This window comes from Capricornis sumatraensis, chromosome X, assembly GCF_032405125.1.
Source record: "Capricornis sumatraensis isolate serow.1 chromosome X, serow.2, whole genome shotgun sequence".
NCBI classification, from domain to species: domain Eukaryota; kingdom Metazoa; phylum Chordata; class Mammalia; order Artiodactyla; family Bovidae; genus Capricornis; species Capricornis sumatraensis.
The window spans coordinates 125,976,314-125,991,886 of NC_091092.1; the positions used below are offsets into that span (position 1 = coordinate 125,976,314).

The 15,573-nt window shown below is 39.7% G+C and overlaps 1 protein-coding gene across 1 annotated transcript in view; it reads left to right on the forward strand.

Moving 5' to 3' along the window:
* BCLAF3 (BCLAF1 and THRAP3 family member 3) overlaps positions 1-15,573 on the forward strand; it is a 55,946-nt gene that overhangs the window by 29,090 nt on the left and 11,283 nt on the right. The window contains exons 7-10 of the mRNA XM_068962545.1: positions 278-341; positions 1,807-1,922; positions 11,891-12,005; positions 14,033-14,128. Coding sequence (XP_068818646.1) covers positions 278-341; positions 1,807-1,922; positions 11,891-12,005; positions 14,033-14,128 — 391 coding nt within the window. The remainder of the gene's footprint in view (positions 1-277; positions 342-1,806; positions 1,923-11,890; positions 12,006-14,032; positions 14,129-15,573) is intronic.

Genomic DNA, 15,573 nt, shown 5'->3' on the forward strand with positions numbered 1-15,573 from the left:
GCTGAATCAATGTTAGAATGCAGTAGATCACCGGAGCCAAGTTTAAAGTTACACAGACTAGTGATTTGAGAACTACTAAGGCTTCACTGTGATGTTGTTTACAGGATATGTGTGTCCTGGGAGACTGCCACATAGATGAAAAACCACCTGGTAGCAGATTTCTTTTTCTTCCTTCAAGACACACCAGCTTTATTTCAAATTCCATTCTGTATTAATGGAATCGAGGTATCCGTGTATAACATAATTATTTAATTGTAATATGCCTTTATTATTTTAGGAGAATAGATATGTCTTTGGCCGAGCTTCAGAGTAAACAAACTATGGTATATGACTCAAAACAGGTAAGTGAATATGGTTTTTGATTGGGGATTATCTTATTGTTGACAAACTAACGGGAAAGGGAACTGGTCATTGGGAGCAAAAAAGGTAAAGTGGGTGAGGAAGGATGATTAAGACCCAGGAATCTGAAATTTACAAAGCTCTCCAAGTGATTCTAGTTTTCAGCCAGGTTGCAAAGAGAACACTGGCAAAAGACAAAAATATTCCCTAAGAGAGACAGTCCCTAAGGATTTTACAGCTTTGTAAAATTGACATAAAATTATAGTGTTTAATATTCATCCCAAAACTTCACAGTGTAAATCTTGCAGAAAGTATGTTGGATACCTTTTTTTTTCCAAAGCAGTCATGTGGGATATATTTTTAAGTTGTATGTGGAATGCATGCAAAGGAACTTAGTTTCATTTGATACTGCCCTTCCTTTTACTGAAGATTATATGAAAGATTCTATGGAGTATGAACTAACAAAATAATGAAAATAATACTGTTTTTATTGTTCCCACCCCTGCCACCTCCCCCTACCCTCATTTCGTTGCTAATTAGAAAAACTATCTTAACTTGCCAAGGGAGGAGAAAACTGGCTCTTGTTTTAGAAGAAGTATCAAGTTCTAAAAACCCTGCTAATTATTCATTGAGAGTGAAGAGTTTTTGTAGAGGAGAGATTTTAATAAATACATTTGTGATAAAATATATAAATAAATTTTTTCACATGAATGGTTACAATTTTACTGAATTTACAGAGATAGGTTAGTTTATTGAATCAATGATATTTTCAGGAAATTTCTGTTGATCAAAATACTATAATAAACTTATAGGAAATTTAAGGATTTTTTAAATTACCTTTAATTCGCTTAACACAAAGTATTATTTGATTGTCTTTCCTTACAGTCTTATGTCTGAAATTTTAACATAGTCACTGTCACAGTACATGCAATTTTGGATGCTTTTTCTTTTTACTTAAACTATAATAACATTCCTTTTATGTAAAATCTCTCAATTCCCAATGACCTTTTTATAATTGAGACTTTGCAAGTTTTAGTGAACTTTTCAGTGTTTTTCCATGTTTACTTCCACATAGTCTATATCATCATAATTTAAGTGGTTGTACATTATTCCTATGACTTAAATTTACCATAAATTTTTCTTCCCTTCTCCTTTAAAATTTTTTCACACTTAAGTTACTTTCGTTTTTTGGCTATTTTTTAAATAAAACATTTTGAATATACTTGAATAGATAGACTCTTCTTTGGTATAGAGGCCCAGAAGTCGGATTGCTGGTTCAGTGGTATGAACTCTTCTGACTGTGTTTTGTCAGTTGTGTCTCAAAATACTTCTATCTGTTTACACTACCATTAACAAGATGAGTACAAGATAACTTATTTAGGACTTTAACTTAAGGTTCTTGTTCAATACAGTCTTTGTGCAACTAACAGTAATGTGAATGGTTTGTCTTCTGTCAAAATTCCTCAGACTCTGGTCAAAATAATAGATCCAAGTGACCTACGGCATGACATTGAAAGAAGGAGAAAAGAACGGTTACAGAATGAAGATGAGCACATTTTTCACATAGCTAGTGCTACAGAGAGGTAATCAGTAGATGAAAAACATCCTCTTATCAGAGAGCTTTTGGTTTTAGCATATTTTCCAATTTTGTGTGTGTGATGGTAATTTTCACTTTAGTGTAGGAATTTAATCCTTCAAATCCATGTCATATGTTTATTAAAATGTTTCAGAGTTATTCAGTGGTCATCATGTGCTATTTCACTGAAATAATAAAAATTATGGGGTAGGTGAGTATTTGAGGTCTTTGTTATGTAGAGAGAAGTGCAATAGCTTTTTTAATATCAGCAAGGAGCAAATACCAACAAATATATGGACTATTTGGCTCAAGCCGATTGAAACTCTGACACATTCTGCCTTTTAGATTCTGGTGTTCTTTGAATAATCCAAGATTTCCTGAGGTTATTGCTATCCTCTTTCGGAACTCTTCATGGATGTCTGTCCATGAAGCAGAGGCAGGTGTAGTAGATAATGCAGAGGAGACCTGGGTTTGAATCCTACCTCTGCCAATTTATAAACTCTTTGCTCTTGGGCAAACTTGCTTAGTTTTCGGAGCCTTTTCCTCTAAAAAGTGAGAGTAACCAGTTTATGTTGGACAGGTTAAAAATATCACATGAACTGACACGTGATGTACTTAATGCCATGAGTGGCACATTGACTATCAGTAGATCCTTGTTTTTTGTTCCCCACCCTGTACCTCTTTTGAGGGCTTCTGAGTGTTCTAGAGTGGTCGCAGTTAATCTCTAGTTCTGAAAACTATGTAGAACTCATGACAACTCTGGGACCCCATATGATTATGAGGTATAAAAGAACAGGACAAAATTTCCAGTTCACTCAAGGGTCCTTAAGTTATTTGGATCTCTCAGAAAGTGAGAATGTGTGAATAGAAAAGGCTGGTGCTAATTCTGTTTCCACAGTCCTTAGTTTCAAAAATTAATATATTTGACTAGACTTTTAAGTCATGTCTATGGGTAACTAGGTCAAGATACTGGAGCTTGTTTAAAACTGGAATTGATACTGACAGTTCAGTTCAGTTCAGTCGCTCAGTCGTGTCCGACTCTTTGCAACCCCATGAATCGCAGCACGCCAGGCCTCCCTGTCCATCACCATCTCCCAGAGTTCGCTCAGACTCACGTCCATCAAGTCCATGATGCCATCCAGCCATCTCATCATGGGTCGTCCCCTTCTCCCCCTGCCCCCAGTCCCTCCCAGCATCAGAGTCTGTTCCAATGAGTCAACTCTTCGCATGAGGTGGCCAAAGTACTGGAGCTTCAGCTTTAGCATCATTCCTTCCAAAGAAATCCCAGGATTGGTCTCCTTCAGAATGGACTGGTTGGATCTCTTTGCAGTCCAAGGGACTCTCAAGAGTCTTCTCCAACACCACAGTTCAAAAGCATCAATTCTTCGGCCCTCAGCCTTCTTCACAGTCCAACTCTCACATCCATACCTGACCACAGGAAAAACCATAGCCTTGACTAGACGGACCTTAAGTCGGCAAAGTAATGTCTCTGCTTTTGAATATACTATCTAGGTTGGTCATCACTTTTCTTCCAAGGAGTAAGCGTCTTTTAATTTCATGGCTGCAGTCACCATCTGCAGTGATTTTGGAGCCCCCCAAAATAAAGTCTGACACTGTTTCCACTGTTTTCCCATCTATTTCCCATGAAGTGATGGGACCAGATACCATGATCTTCGTTTTCTGAATGTTGAGCTTTAAGCCGACTTTGCCACTCTCCTCTTTCACTTTCATCAAGAGGCTTTTTAGCTCCTCTTCACTTTCTGCCATAAGGGTGGTATCGTCTGCATATCTGAGGTTATTGATATTTCTCCTGGCAATCTTGATTCCAGCTTGTGCTTTTTCCAGCCCAGCGTTTCTCATGATGTACTCTGCATATAAGTTAAATAAGCAGGGTGACAATATACAGCCTTGACATACTCCTTTTCCTATTTGGAACCAGTCTGTTGTTCCATGTCCAGTTCTAACTTTTGCTTCCTGACCTGCATACAGATTTCTCAAGAGGCAGGTCAGGTGGTCTGGTATTCCCATCTCTTTCAGAATCTTCCACAGTTGATTGTGATCCACGCAGTCAAAGGCTTTGGCATAGTCAATAAAGCAGAAATAGATGCTTTTCTGGAACTCTGTTTGGAATTAATTAAAACATAGCAAAACTGCGTGTTGAGGCATATGAAATAATTGAAAATAAAATAGTTAAAATCTTGTTTCTTGGTGGGTGATCTCCAGTTTCCTATATGACATGGCATGACTGCTCTTTAGTGACACAAGCCCTGTCATGCTTTTCTTGACTTAGCAAGTACAAGAGACTCAGGGTACCAAGAAAAAAGGGTTTTAAAACAGATTTTAGATAATCAACATTATAAAGACCATGTGAGGCTTCAGAATATATCTTTACCCTTTAAGGTGATGAAGAACTTCAGCAATGGAGTTTGACTTGAGTTCAATACCTGGCTCTGTGGATACCTAGCTATGTGACTCACCTTGGACAAGTTACTTAATCTCTGTTTTCTTCAGCTGTAAAATAGAGATAAGAATTATACTTACCTCATGGTGGTGGTGAAGATTAAGTAAAGTGATGCATGTAAGCTGCAGAGTAGCTAGTCAGCATTAAGTATTATTAATGTTAGCTTTGAGGATAGGGTTGTGTGGAAAAATGTCTTCTGGCAAGATGTCTTTTGCTGGATCTGTTGAGCTGTCTTATTTGTATTAGGTGGCTAGTGTGTCTTGGTGGAGCCGTGAGAATTTTTTTTTAGATATTCCTTACCATAAAAGTCACCCTTTCAAAGTGAACAATTCAGTAGTTTTTAGTATAATCACAAAGTTGTGCAACTGTCACCACTATCTAATTTCAAAACATTTTCATCACCCCCAGAAGAAACCCTGTACAATTAGTTGTCACTCCCTATTTCTTTGTCCTTCCAGCCCCTGACAGCCAATAATCTACTTTCTGTGTGTATGGATTTGCCTATTCTTGACATAATTGCAGTTATATAATGTGTTTCCTTTTGTGACTGGCTTCTTTCATGTAGTACAATGTTTTTTATGTTCCTCCATGTTGAACATGGACTTCCCTGGTGACTCAGTAGTAAAGAATCCACCTGCAGTGCAGGAGCCGCAGGTTTGATCCCTGGGTTGGAAAAATCCCCTGGAGGAGGGCATGGTAACCCACTCCAGTTTTCTTGCCTGGAGAATCCCATGGACAGAGGAACCTGGCAGGCTATAGTCCATAGGGTCACAAAAGAGTCGGACACAACTGAAGCGACTGAACACACACACACACGTTGAGCATAAATAATCCTTTTCTGGCTGAGTAGTGTTCCATTGTATGTATTCACCACATGTTTATCCATTCACTGGTTGATGGTTATTTGGATTGTTTCCACTTTTTGACTTTTGTAAATTATGATGCTGTGAACATTTGTATGCAAGTTTTAGTGAGGACATAGGTTTTCACTTCTGTATATACCTAGGATTGGAATTGCTGGTTCATATCATTACTATGTTTAACTTTTTGATGATCTGCCAGTCTGGTTCCATAGTGGATGCACCATTTTACATTCTTACTATCAAGGTGTGAGGGTTCCACTTTCAACACATCCTCACCAACAGCTGTTATGGTTCATCTTTTAAATAAGATAATATAGAATCTTTAATCTCTCATTTTATCCTAATTCAGTCTCCTTGTTAACATAAGGAAAACTTTTTGTTTTATCCTTTTATAGAAATTTAGTTTATTGAAATTGACCTCACTAATATTTTTCTATAAACCTTTTTAATCAAGTCAGTGTATAGATTTCCATAGAAATTCAGAAGAAATGAAATATTAAAAAATTATGTCATAGGATGTAACTGTTTCTCTCCTATGCAATTTTTTTTCCCGTTAAAAGTTGTCTGTAGGCTCTGCGTCTGTGTTTACTCACCACTGTATCCCCACTGCCTTGGGCTCAGTTCGTATTTGTTGAATGAAAGATTTTCCAAAGGTGTAGACAGGACAGAGACACTGAAATCATAATGCATTTAGATCTGGATCACTTTTTATTCCCTGATACCTTAAAGTCTTTCCCAAGCAAGCCTCACACCAGGACATTCTGTCTCATCTCTAAGACCCTGTTGTTCTCTGTCTTTTCCTGCTTTCAACTGGCTTATTACCCTAAAGTCTCTATGTCTCCTCCTGACACACTATTTCTCCCACTTGTCACCAGCATTAATAAGTTCCCTACAGTGTCACTGAGGTGCTGTGTTAGAGGGGCGTGGTATGTGTGTGATAAAGCAGCTTCAAAATACTATCAGTAGACTTCAAGACAACATCAAACTGCCTAGATTTTCTTTTTATCTAGGTGGGTTTTAGAAAACATCAGTTTTTATTTTTGCTATTGTAACAATCTGTATCTACTGAACTAGAGTTAACTTTGTTCAGTTCAGTTCAGTTGCTCAGTCATGTCCGACTCTTTGCGACCCCATGAATCGCAGCATGCCAGGCCTCCCTGTCCATCACCATCTCCCAGAGTTCACTCAGACTCACGTCCATTGAGTCCATGATGCCATCCAGCCATCTCATCATGGGTCGTCCCCTTCTCCTGCCCCCAATCCCTCCCAGCATCAGAGTCTTTTCCAATGAGTCAACTCTTCGCATGAGGTGGCCAAAGTACTGGAGCTTCAGCTTTAGCATCATTCCTTCCAAAGAAATCCCAGGGTTGATCTCCTTCAGAATGGACTGGTTGGATCTCCTTGCAGTCTAAGGGACCCTCAAGTGTCTTCTCCAACATGACAGTTCAAAAGCATCAATTCTTCGGCCCTCAGCCTTCTTCACAGTCCAACTCTCACATCCATACACGACCACTGGAAAAACCAGAGCCTTGACTAGGCGGCCCTTAGTCGGCAAAGTAATGTCTCTGCTTTTAAATATACTATCTAGGTTGGTCATCACTTTTCTTCCAAGGAGTAAGCATCTTTTAATTTCATGGCTGCAGTCACCATCTGCAGTGATTTTGGAGCCCCCCAAAATAAAGTCTGACATTGTTTCCACTGTTTTCCCATCTGTTTCCCATGAAGTGATGGGACCAGATACCATGATCTTCGTTTTCTGAATGTTGAGCTTTAAGCCGACTTTGTCACTCTCCTCTTTCACTTTCATCAAGAGGCTTTTTAGCTCCTCTTCACTTTCTGCCATAAGGGTGGTGTCATCTGCATATCTGAGGTTATTGATATTTCTCCTGGCAATCTTAATTCCAGCTTGTGCTTTTTCCAGCCCAGCGTTTCTCATGATGTACTCTGCATATAAGTTAAATAAGCAGGAGGACAATATACAGCCTTGACGTACTCCTTTTCCTATTTGGAACCAGTCTGTTGTTCCATGTCCAGTTCTAACTTTTGCTTCCTGACCTGCATACAGATTTCTCAAGAGGCAGGTCAGGTGGTCTGGTATTCCCATCTCTTTCAGCATTTTCCACAGTTGATTGTGATCCACACAGTCAAAGGCTTTGGCGTAGTCAATAAAGCAGAAATAGATGTTTTTCTGGAACTCTATTGCTTTTTCCATGATCCAGCGGATGTTGGCAATTTGATCTCTGGTTCCTCTGCCTTTTCTAAAACCAGCTTAAACATCAGGAAGTTCACGGTTCACATATTGCTGAAGCCTGGCTTGGAGAATTTTGAGCATTACTTTACTAGCATGTGAGATGAGTGCAATTGTGTGGTAGTTTGAGCATTCTTTGGCATTGCCTTTCTTTGGGATTGGAATGAAAACTGACCTTTTCCAGTCCTGTGGCCACTGCTGAGTGTTCCAAACTTGCTGGCATATTGAGTGCAGCACTTTCACAGCATCATCTTTCAGGATTTGAAACAGCTTAGCTGGAATTCCATTACCTCCGCTAGCTTTGTTCGTAGTGATGCTTTCTAAGGCCCACTTGACTTCACATTGCAAGATGTCTGGCTCTAGATTAGTGATCACATCATCATGATTATCTGGTCATGAAGATCTTTTTTGTACAGTTCTTCTGTGTATTCTTGCCACCTCTTCTTAATATCTTCTGCTTCTGTTAGGTCCAGACCATTTCTGTCCTTTATTGAGCCCATCTTTGCATGAAATGTTCCCTTGGTATCTCTAATTTTCTTGAAGAGATCTCTAGTCTTTCCCATTCTGTTGTTTTCCTCTATTTCTTTGCATTGATCACTGAAGAAGGCTTTCTTATCTCTTCTTGCTCTTCTTTGGAACTCTGCATTCAGATGCTCGTATCTTTCCTTTTCTCCTTTGCTTTTCACTTCTCTTCTTTTTACAGCTATTTGTAAGGCCTCCCCAGACAGCCATTTTGCTTTTTTGCATTTCTTTTCCATGGGGATGGTCTTGATCTCTGTCTCCTGTACAATGTCATGAACCTCATTCCATAGTTCATCAGGCGCTCTGTCTATCAGATCTAGGCCCTTAAATCTATTTCTCACTTCCACTGTATAATCAGAAGGGATTTGATTTAGGTCATACCTGAATGGTCTAGTGGTTTTCCCTACTTTCTTCAATTTAAGTCTGAATTTGGCAATAAGGAGTTCATAATCTGAGCCACAGTCAGCTCCCAGTCTTGTGTTTGTTGACTGTATAGAGCTTCTCCATCTTTGGCTGCAAAGAATATAATCAATCTGATTTTGGTGTTGACCAGCTGGTGATGTCCATGTGTAGAGTCTTCTCTTGTGTTGTTGGAAGAGGGTGTTTGCTATGACCAGTGCATTTTCTTGGCAAAACTCTATTAGTCTTTGCCCTGCTTCATTCCGTATTCCAAGGTCAAATTTGCCTGTTACTCCAGGTGTTTCCTGACTTCTACTTTTGCATTCCAGTCCCCTGTAATGAAAAGGACATCTTTTTTGGGTGTTAGTTCTAAAAGATCTTGTAGGTCTTCATAAAACCGTTCAACTTCAGTTTCTTCAGCGTTACTGGTTGGGGCATAGACTTGGATAACTGTGATATTGAATGGTTTGCCTTGGAGACGAACAGAGATCATTCTGTCGTTGTTGAGACTGCACCCATGTACTGCATTTCGAACTCTTTTGGTGACCATGATGGCTACTCCATTTCTTCTGAGGGATTCCTGACCGCAGTAGTAGATGTAATGGTCATCTGAGTTAAATTCACCTATTCCGGTCCATTTTAGTTCGCTGATTCCTAGAATGTCGACGTTCACCCTTGCCATCTCTTGTTTGACCACTTCCAATTTGCCTTGATTCATGGACTGACATTCCAGGTTCCTATGCAATATTGCTCTTTACAGCATCGGATCTTGCTTCTATCACCAGTCACATCCACAACTGGGTATTGTTTTTGCTTTGGCTCCATCCCTTCATTCTTTCTGGAGTTATTTCTCCACTGATCTCCAGTAGCATATTGGGCACCTAATGACGTGGGGAGTTCCTCTTTTGGTATCCTATCATTTTGCCTTTTCCTACTGTTCATGGGGTTCTCAAGGCAAGAATACTGAAGTGGCTTGCCATTCCCTTCTCCAGTGGACCACATTCTGTCAGGCCTCTCCACCATGACCCGCCCGTCTTGGGTTGCCCTGCAGGCATGGCTTGGTTTCATTGAGTTAGACAAGGCTGTGGTCCTAGTGTGATTAGATTGACTAGTTTTCTGTGAGTATGGTTTCAGTGTGTCTGCCCTCTGATGCCCTCTTGCAACACCTACCATCTTACTTGGGTTTCTCTTACCTTGACGTGGGGTATCTCTTCACGGCTGCTACAGCAAAGCACAGCCGCTGTTCCTCACCTTGGACGAGGGGTATCTCCTTACCGCCGCCATTCCTGACCTTCAACGTGGGATAGAAGATCTTTTAATCATATATTCAACAAATATTTATATATTAATGTCTATGTTCTAGTCACTGTTGTGAGCACTGACTTAGAACACTGAATTTTGACCGTTTTAAGTATAAGATTCATTGGAACTAAGTACATTCACTGTGTTGTGCAGCCAACACCTCCAGAACTTTTTAATCTTCTCCGACAGAAACTCAATACAAATTGAACAGTAGCACCCTATCCCCCTGACTCCTAGCCCCTCATGTCTCTATTGACATCTCTATGAATGTGCCTATTTTGAATACTTCATATATATATAAATAGAATCATGCAATAATTTTACCTTTCAGTCTGACTTATTTCACATGGCATAATGTTTTCATGCATGTTGTATCATGTGCCAGTATTTCATTAAAATAATTTATTCCTTTATAAAGCTGGATAATATCCCATTGCATGGATATGCCACATTTTGTTTATTTTTTGATGAACATGTGTCTGTCTTTTGGCTATTGTAAACCATGCTGCTGTGAAGATTGGTATTATCATATTTTTGGCTATAGCGGTAGTTACTTGTAGTTTCGACTTGCATTTCCGTGATGACTAATGTTGTCAAACATTTTTTTCACTTGCTTTTGTGTGTTTCTTCTTTGAAGAAATATCTATTCAAATCCTTTGCCCATCTCTAAACTGGATTATCATATTTTTATTATTGAGTAATAAATTCTTTTTATATTCTGGATAATACCCCTTTATCAGATACATGCTTTGTAAAGAGGATTTTTTAAAGTCCATTGTTTTGTTTAAAGTAGTAGTAGTACAGGTATGATTACTGTTAATATTTAGTATATTTCCTGTCATTTTTTTCTGGGCATATACATGTATATTTTAAATAAGTGAAATTATCCTCAGTATTTTACTTCGCCCCTTGCTCTTGACTTACTATCATATTGTGAGCATTTTGACAGAATGTAAGGTTTCTTGACATTTTAAAAAATCCTATGTGGCTATTTCATGTCAGGTTCCAGGAACAGAGCTGGGACTATAAAACAAGCTATTGGCAGTGTCTCCTCTGAAGAAATTGTACCTTGCTTGGTGAGAAGGCACACCAGTAGTTCCAAACACAAGTGATACTTGTGAAGACCCCAAAGTGCTATATGTAGACAGAGCAAGGGCCCCTAGTCCACTGCAGAGGGGACTGGGAAAGCCTTCTTGGAACAGGTTCAAGTGAGGCTCACTCTTGAGTTTGATCTGAATTGGAAGGAAATTGCAGCAGAGGAACTGGTTGGGCCAGCGTGTAGAGGCAGACGATTTTGTGGTGTGTTCCAGGGGCCATGTGGAGCTGATGTTCCCACAGTTTGGTGTGGTTGTTGGGGAGATTAGGATGAAGCAGCTGGCCGAGGCAGCAAAAGTGTGACCAGAAGGGCCTTGGTGGTCAGTGAGGGGGCATGTCGATTTTGTCCTTGTGTCAGTGGGGTCCTGTAGCAGAGCTGCGTGAGGCCGAGGCTGTGAGCTCTGCTTGCCACAGAGCAAGAAGGGTCTGAGAAGCACTGTGGGAGAGGCTGGATGTGACAGAAAGAGAACCCCTTGAAGGCTCTGGGAATGAGGCCAGGGGTCAGAGGAGAAGCCAGGGAATGACCTCCCTCCTGGGTAGAGCTGCTCAGGAATAACCCTTGGGAGCCTCCAGAACTCACTTCAAAAGGAGAGGGGAGCCAGAGTACAGAGGCCCCAGCTCTACCAGTGAGAAGGCCCAAGTTGCTCACCTGCCTCTTCTCTGGAACTTTACCCACTGAGTCTGTTGGCCCAGGGAGGGCTGTCCAGTGCTGCCAAAGGCTCAAGAGCTGTGACTATCTTCCCTCAGAAAACATACAGTCTGTGTATGATTTCAAGAGTTACAGCCCTAGGAAGCCTGTCTTTGGATTCCAGATTAAGAACCCTGGTCCTCAGAATACTATTTTCCCCTGTTGCTAACTTCCAATTTGGCTAACTAACGTTCATAGAAAAATGAAGAAATGAGGGTTTTAGCCCTTGTAACTATTATTCGTAATTTTAGAAGTGATAGATAATTGAGTTTTGTTGTTGTTGTTTTTTACTGTCGTGCTGGTTTGTTTCTGAAGGGTGTAATTTGATTTCTCTTGTTTATTTGTTGGATAAACATAAACTAATAAAAGATTCTTATTTTCTCTTTCATTTTATTAGGAGTGATCAGCATTCCAGTTTTTCAGAGTTGAAGGATACTCATGTTGATGAATTCCAAAAACCTACATCTTTTGAAAAATCAAATTTTAGAAAATTTATTCAGAAACCTTCCTCGGTAAGATTGTATTCCCAACTTTTTTGTTTTTGTATGTTCCATTTTCCTTCTCACATGAATCTTTAGGTACATGGACCACCAATGTTTTTCATGTTTGTAATTGTTTATTAATAAGTGTTATGATTCTGTTGTTCAATGTTAATATTCTGTTAAGGCTTATAGTTACTATGACCAAAGAAATGATCATCTCATTTGATTTAGCAGGATTTTACTGCATGTATTACAGAATTAGGTTTCTTAAACTTTTTGGAACAACTTTATTAAGGCTTATTTTGTATACCATAAAATTCATCCAGGGAAGGCATACAATTTAATGATCTTTTATTAATTTACCAAGATGTGTGCCATCACTATAATCCAGTTTTAGAACATTTTCATCACCCTTATTAGATCCCTCAAGCCTGTTTATTTATTCCTTGTTCCCACCCCCAGCTAACAACTAATCTACTTTCTGTTTTTAAAGATTTGCTTTTTCAAAGGGCAGCTCACAGAATGGCAGCTGCCTTCCATAAGAGCAAGCAGGTGACAGCTAGAAAGGTGGAAGCAGTGTCTATTTGTAACCTAATCTTAGAAGTGGTATCCCATCACTTCTACCATACTCCACTTGTAAGAAGCAAGTCACTAGATAGGGCCCACATTCAAAGGCAGTAACATAGGGACCTGGATACTGGACTGTGGGGATGATTTGGAGCCTCATCAGAAGCCTCCTGGTACAGTCTTCCCACTGGCCCCTTCATATACAGAATACACCTCCTCCCTCTCAAGGTCCCCCACAGTCTCATCTCATTACATGTGTCTTTTTGCACTTACTCAAATATATAGACTTAGTATAAACTCAAGATGACTACTAGGAAAAGGATTTTATATGACTTTTCTTGAACTGGGGAGAGAAATAAAATGTGAAAGAGGAAAATTTGTGAAAAGTAGACTCCATAGCAAATGGAATAAATAGAAGGTTATAAGACTATTATTTTGGAAAAAGAAATCCATCTTCAGAATGGGCCCATATTCTATGTTCCCATCAAAGGCTTCACGTTCTTTGTAGTTACAGTCTTAACACTCTGCCTTCTAGAGAAGGAAATGGCAACCACTCTAGTATTCTTGCCTGGGAAATCCCATGGACAGAGGTATCTGGTGGGCTGCAGTCCATGGCATTGCAAAAGAGTCAGACATGACTCAGTGACTAAACAACAACAACTATAAACATTAAAGCAACTCCTAAAATAAAAAATGTATTGATAATAAGTGGAAAAATAGAGAATATAAAAATCACACACACACAACACACACACAAACACACACACACAAATACTCTGCTTTCTGATACTTTCTTAGTCATGGCAGGAGCATCTACTTAAAGCAGGAGCCTGAGTCAGCAACACCTCCTCATACAACATTGAGAATTTATGTTCTCGGTCAGTGGGAACTTTAGCAATTCCTAGTAATAATGGATTTGTTTCTCTTCTGGATGCCTTGAGTAAATACTAGATTTACAGTCCCATTTTCTAAAAGTCACAGACTGTGTTAATGCAAAAGTGTGTATTTTGTTAACGCCTCTCACATTCATGAATTAAACTAGCCCTTCACAAACTAGCATAGGTTACATGAAGGAAGATGTATGTATGTTCGTACAGCTAAGCTACATGTTCTGTGTTCTTAATCCCATGCATTTAAAAATGTATATTTTGGGGGACCTTCCTGGGTGTCCTGGGGAAGGAAATGGCAACCCACTCCAGTATTCTTGCCTAGAGAATTCCATGGACAGAGGAGCCTGGTAGGCTACAGTCCATGGGATCGCAAAGAGTCAGTCAGAGCGACTTCATTTCACTTCACTTCCTGGGTGTCCAGTGATTAAGACTGCACTTCCAGTGTAGGGGGGGTGCAGGTTCGATCCCTGGTCAGGGAACTAGGATCCCACATGCCATGAAGCACAGCCAAAAAAAAAAACTGTGTATTTTTTGAATGTTGAACTTTTAAAAATAAAATTTAAAATATATTAACCCATACTAATAACTTTTTTCATGCAGAATGATACTATGCAGAGAAAAGATGTCATTACTCACAGACCATTTGAAGTTGAGGAAAACCGTCAAAATACAAGAGGCTTTAGAAGACCTTTTAAGGTAGAGTGCTATTTTCCATCTAATTCCTGCTTTAGGTTTTTGCTTTAGAACATAATGTTCTAAGTGTTAGTAAATTAAAAGCTCTTTATGTGATTTTTTGAAGTAATAGCTTTAGTATTTCTGGATTATAGTTAACTGTAATCAGTTTAATGATGACCCCTTTCCTCAGAATTTGATTTTCAAATGTATTTTACCTGTGGAACCCTTTTTCAAATATTACGTGGAAACTCAAATACATAAAACAGATCTAGATGGAGTGGCTCTTGAAGAAGGCAATGGCACCCACTCCAGTACTCTTGCCTGGAAAATCCCATGGACGGAGGAGCCTGGTAGGCTGCAGTCCATGGGGTCGCTAAGAGTCGGACACGACTGAGCAACTTCACTTTCACTTTTCACTTTCATGCATTGGAGAAGGAAATGGCAACCCACTCCAGTGTTCTTGCCTAGAGAATCCCAGGGATGGGGGAGCCTGGTGGGCTGCTGACTGTGGGGTCGCACAGAGTCGGACACGACTGAAGTGACTTAGCAGCAGCAGCAGCAGCAGATGGAGTGGCTCTAGGTGGAGAGGCAGACGGATCTTGCCCCTTTACCTCTAAGATGTAATCTCATAGTTATAGAACCTTCTCCAGGATTCACCGATTAAGAAACCCTGCCCTTAGACACACAACCCTCACAGGTCTTCCAGATCATCAGAGAAAGTCTCTGGTCCCACATGCTTTGTTAAAACATGTTCATCGCATTACAATTACTTGTACAGCTATGTCTGATGTCAGTGTTACTTTTAATCAACTGACATGTTTGTTTTTCTAGAACAATTCATGCCTCAAACATGGAATAAGAATTACAGTGCAAAGTATTATATTTCTCTCTCCTTGCTCTCGGAAGTTGGGGTGCTTTTAAAATCCATTTTGACTGAATTTCCTACCTATGATAAATCCTTTTTTCATATTTTTTCCACTCAACAGTGTCTCTTTCCCCTCCCCTAAAAAACAAAAGAACCTGAGGGTTTTTTGGTGAAAGTAGTAGGCAGTTTGGCTAGAGCAGTTAGCTCACTAGGAGAAAGTTAGTATGACCAGAAAGGTAGTATAAATGATCTCCAGACCATAGACTAGGAGTGTACTTGAGTGATCTTCTGTTAATACCTTGGCTTCCTAAGTCAAAATTTCTAGATGTCAAAAGATTTTTTTCAGTGGGAATAACACAGTTTCTAGCCATTGCCTAGATAAAATTTTTAACCAATGGTTCATGTTCCTAAAAGCATGTGTGACATTAGGTTTTCAAAAATAAAAAATAGAGGACTTCACTGGTGGCCCAGTGGCTAAGACTCCATGCTCCCAATGCAGAGGACCCGGGTTCAGTCCCTGGTCAGGGACCTAGATCCCACATGCTGCAACTGAGAGTTCTCATGCCACAACTAAAGATTCCACATGCTGCAACTAAAAAGA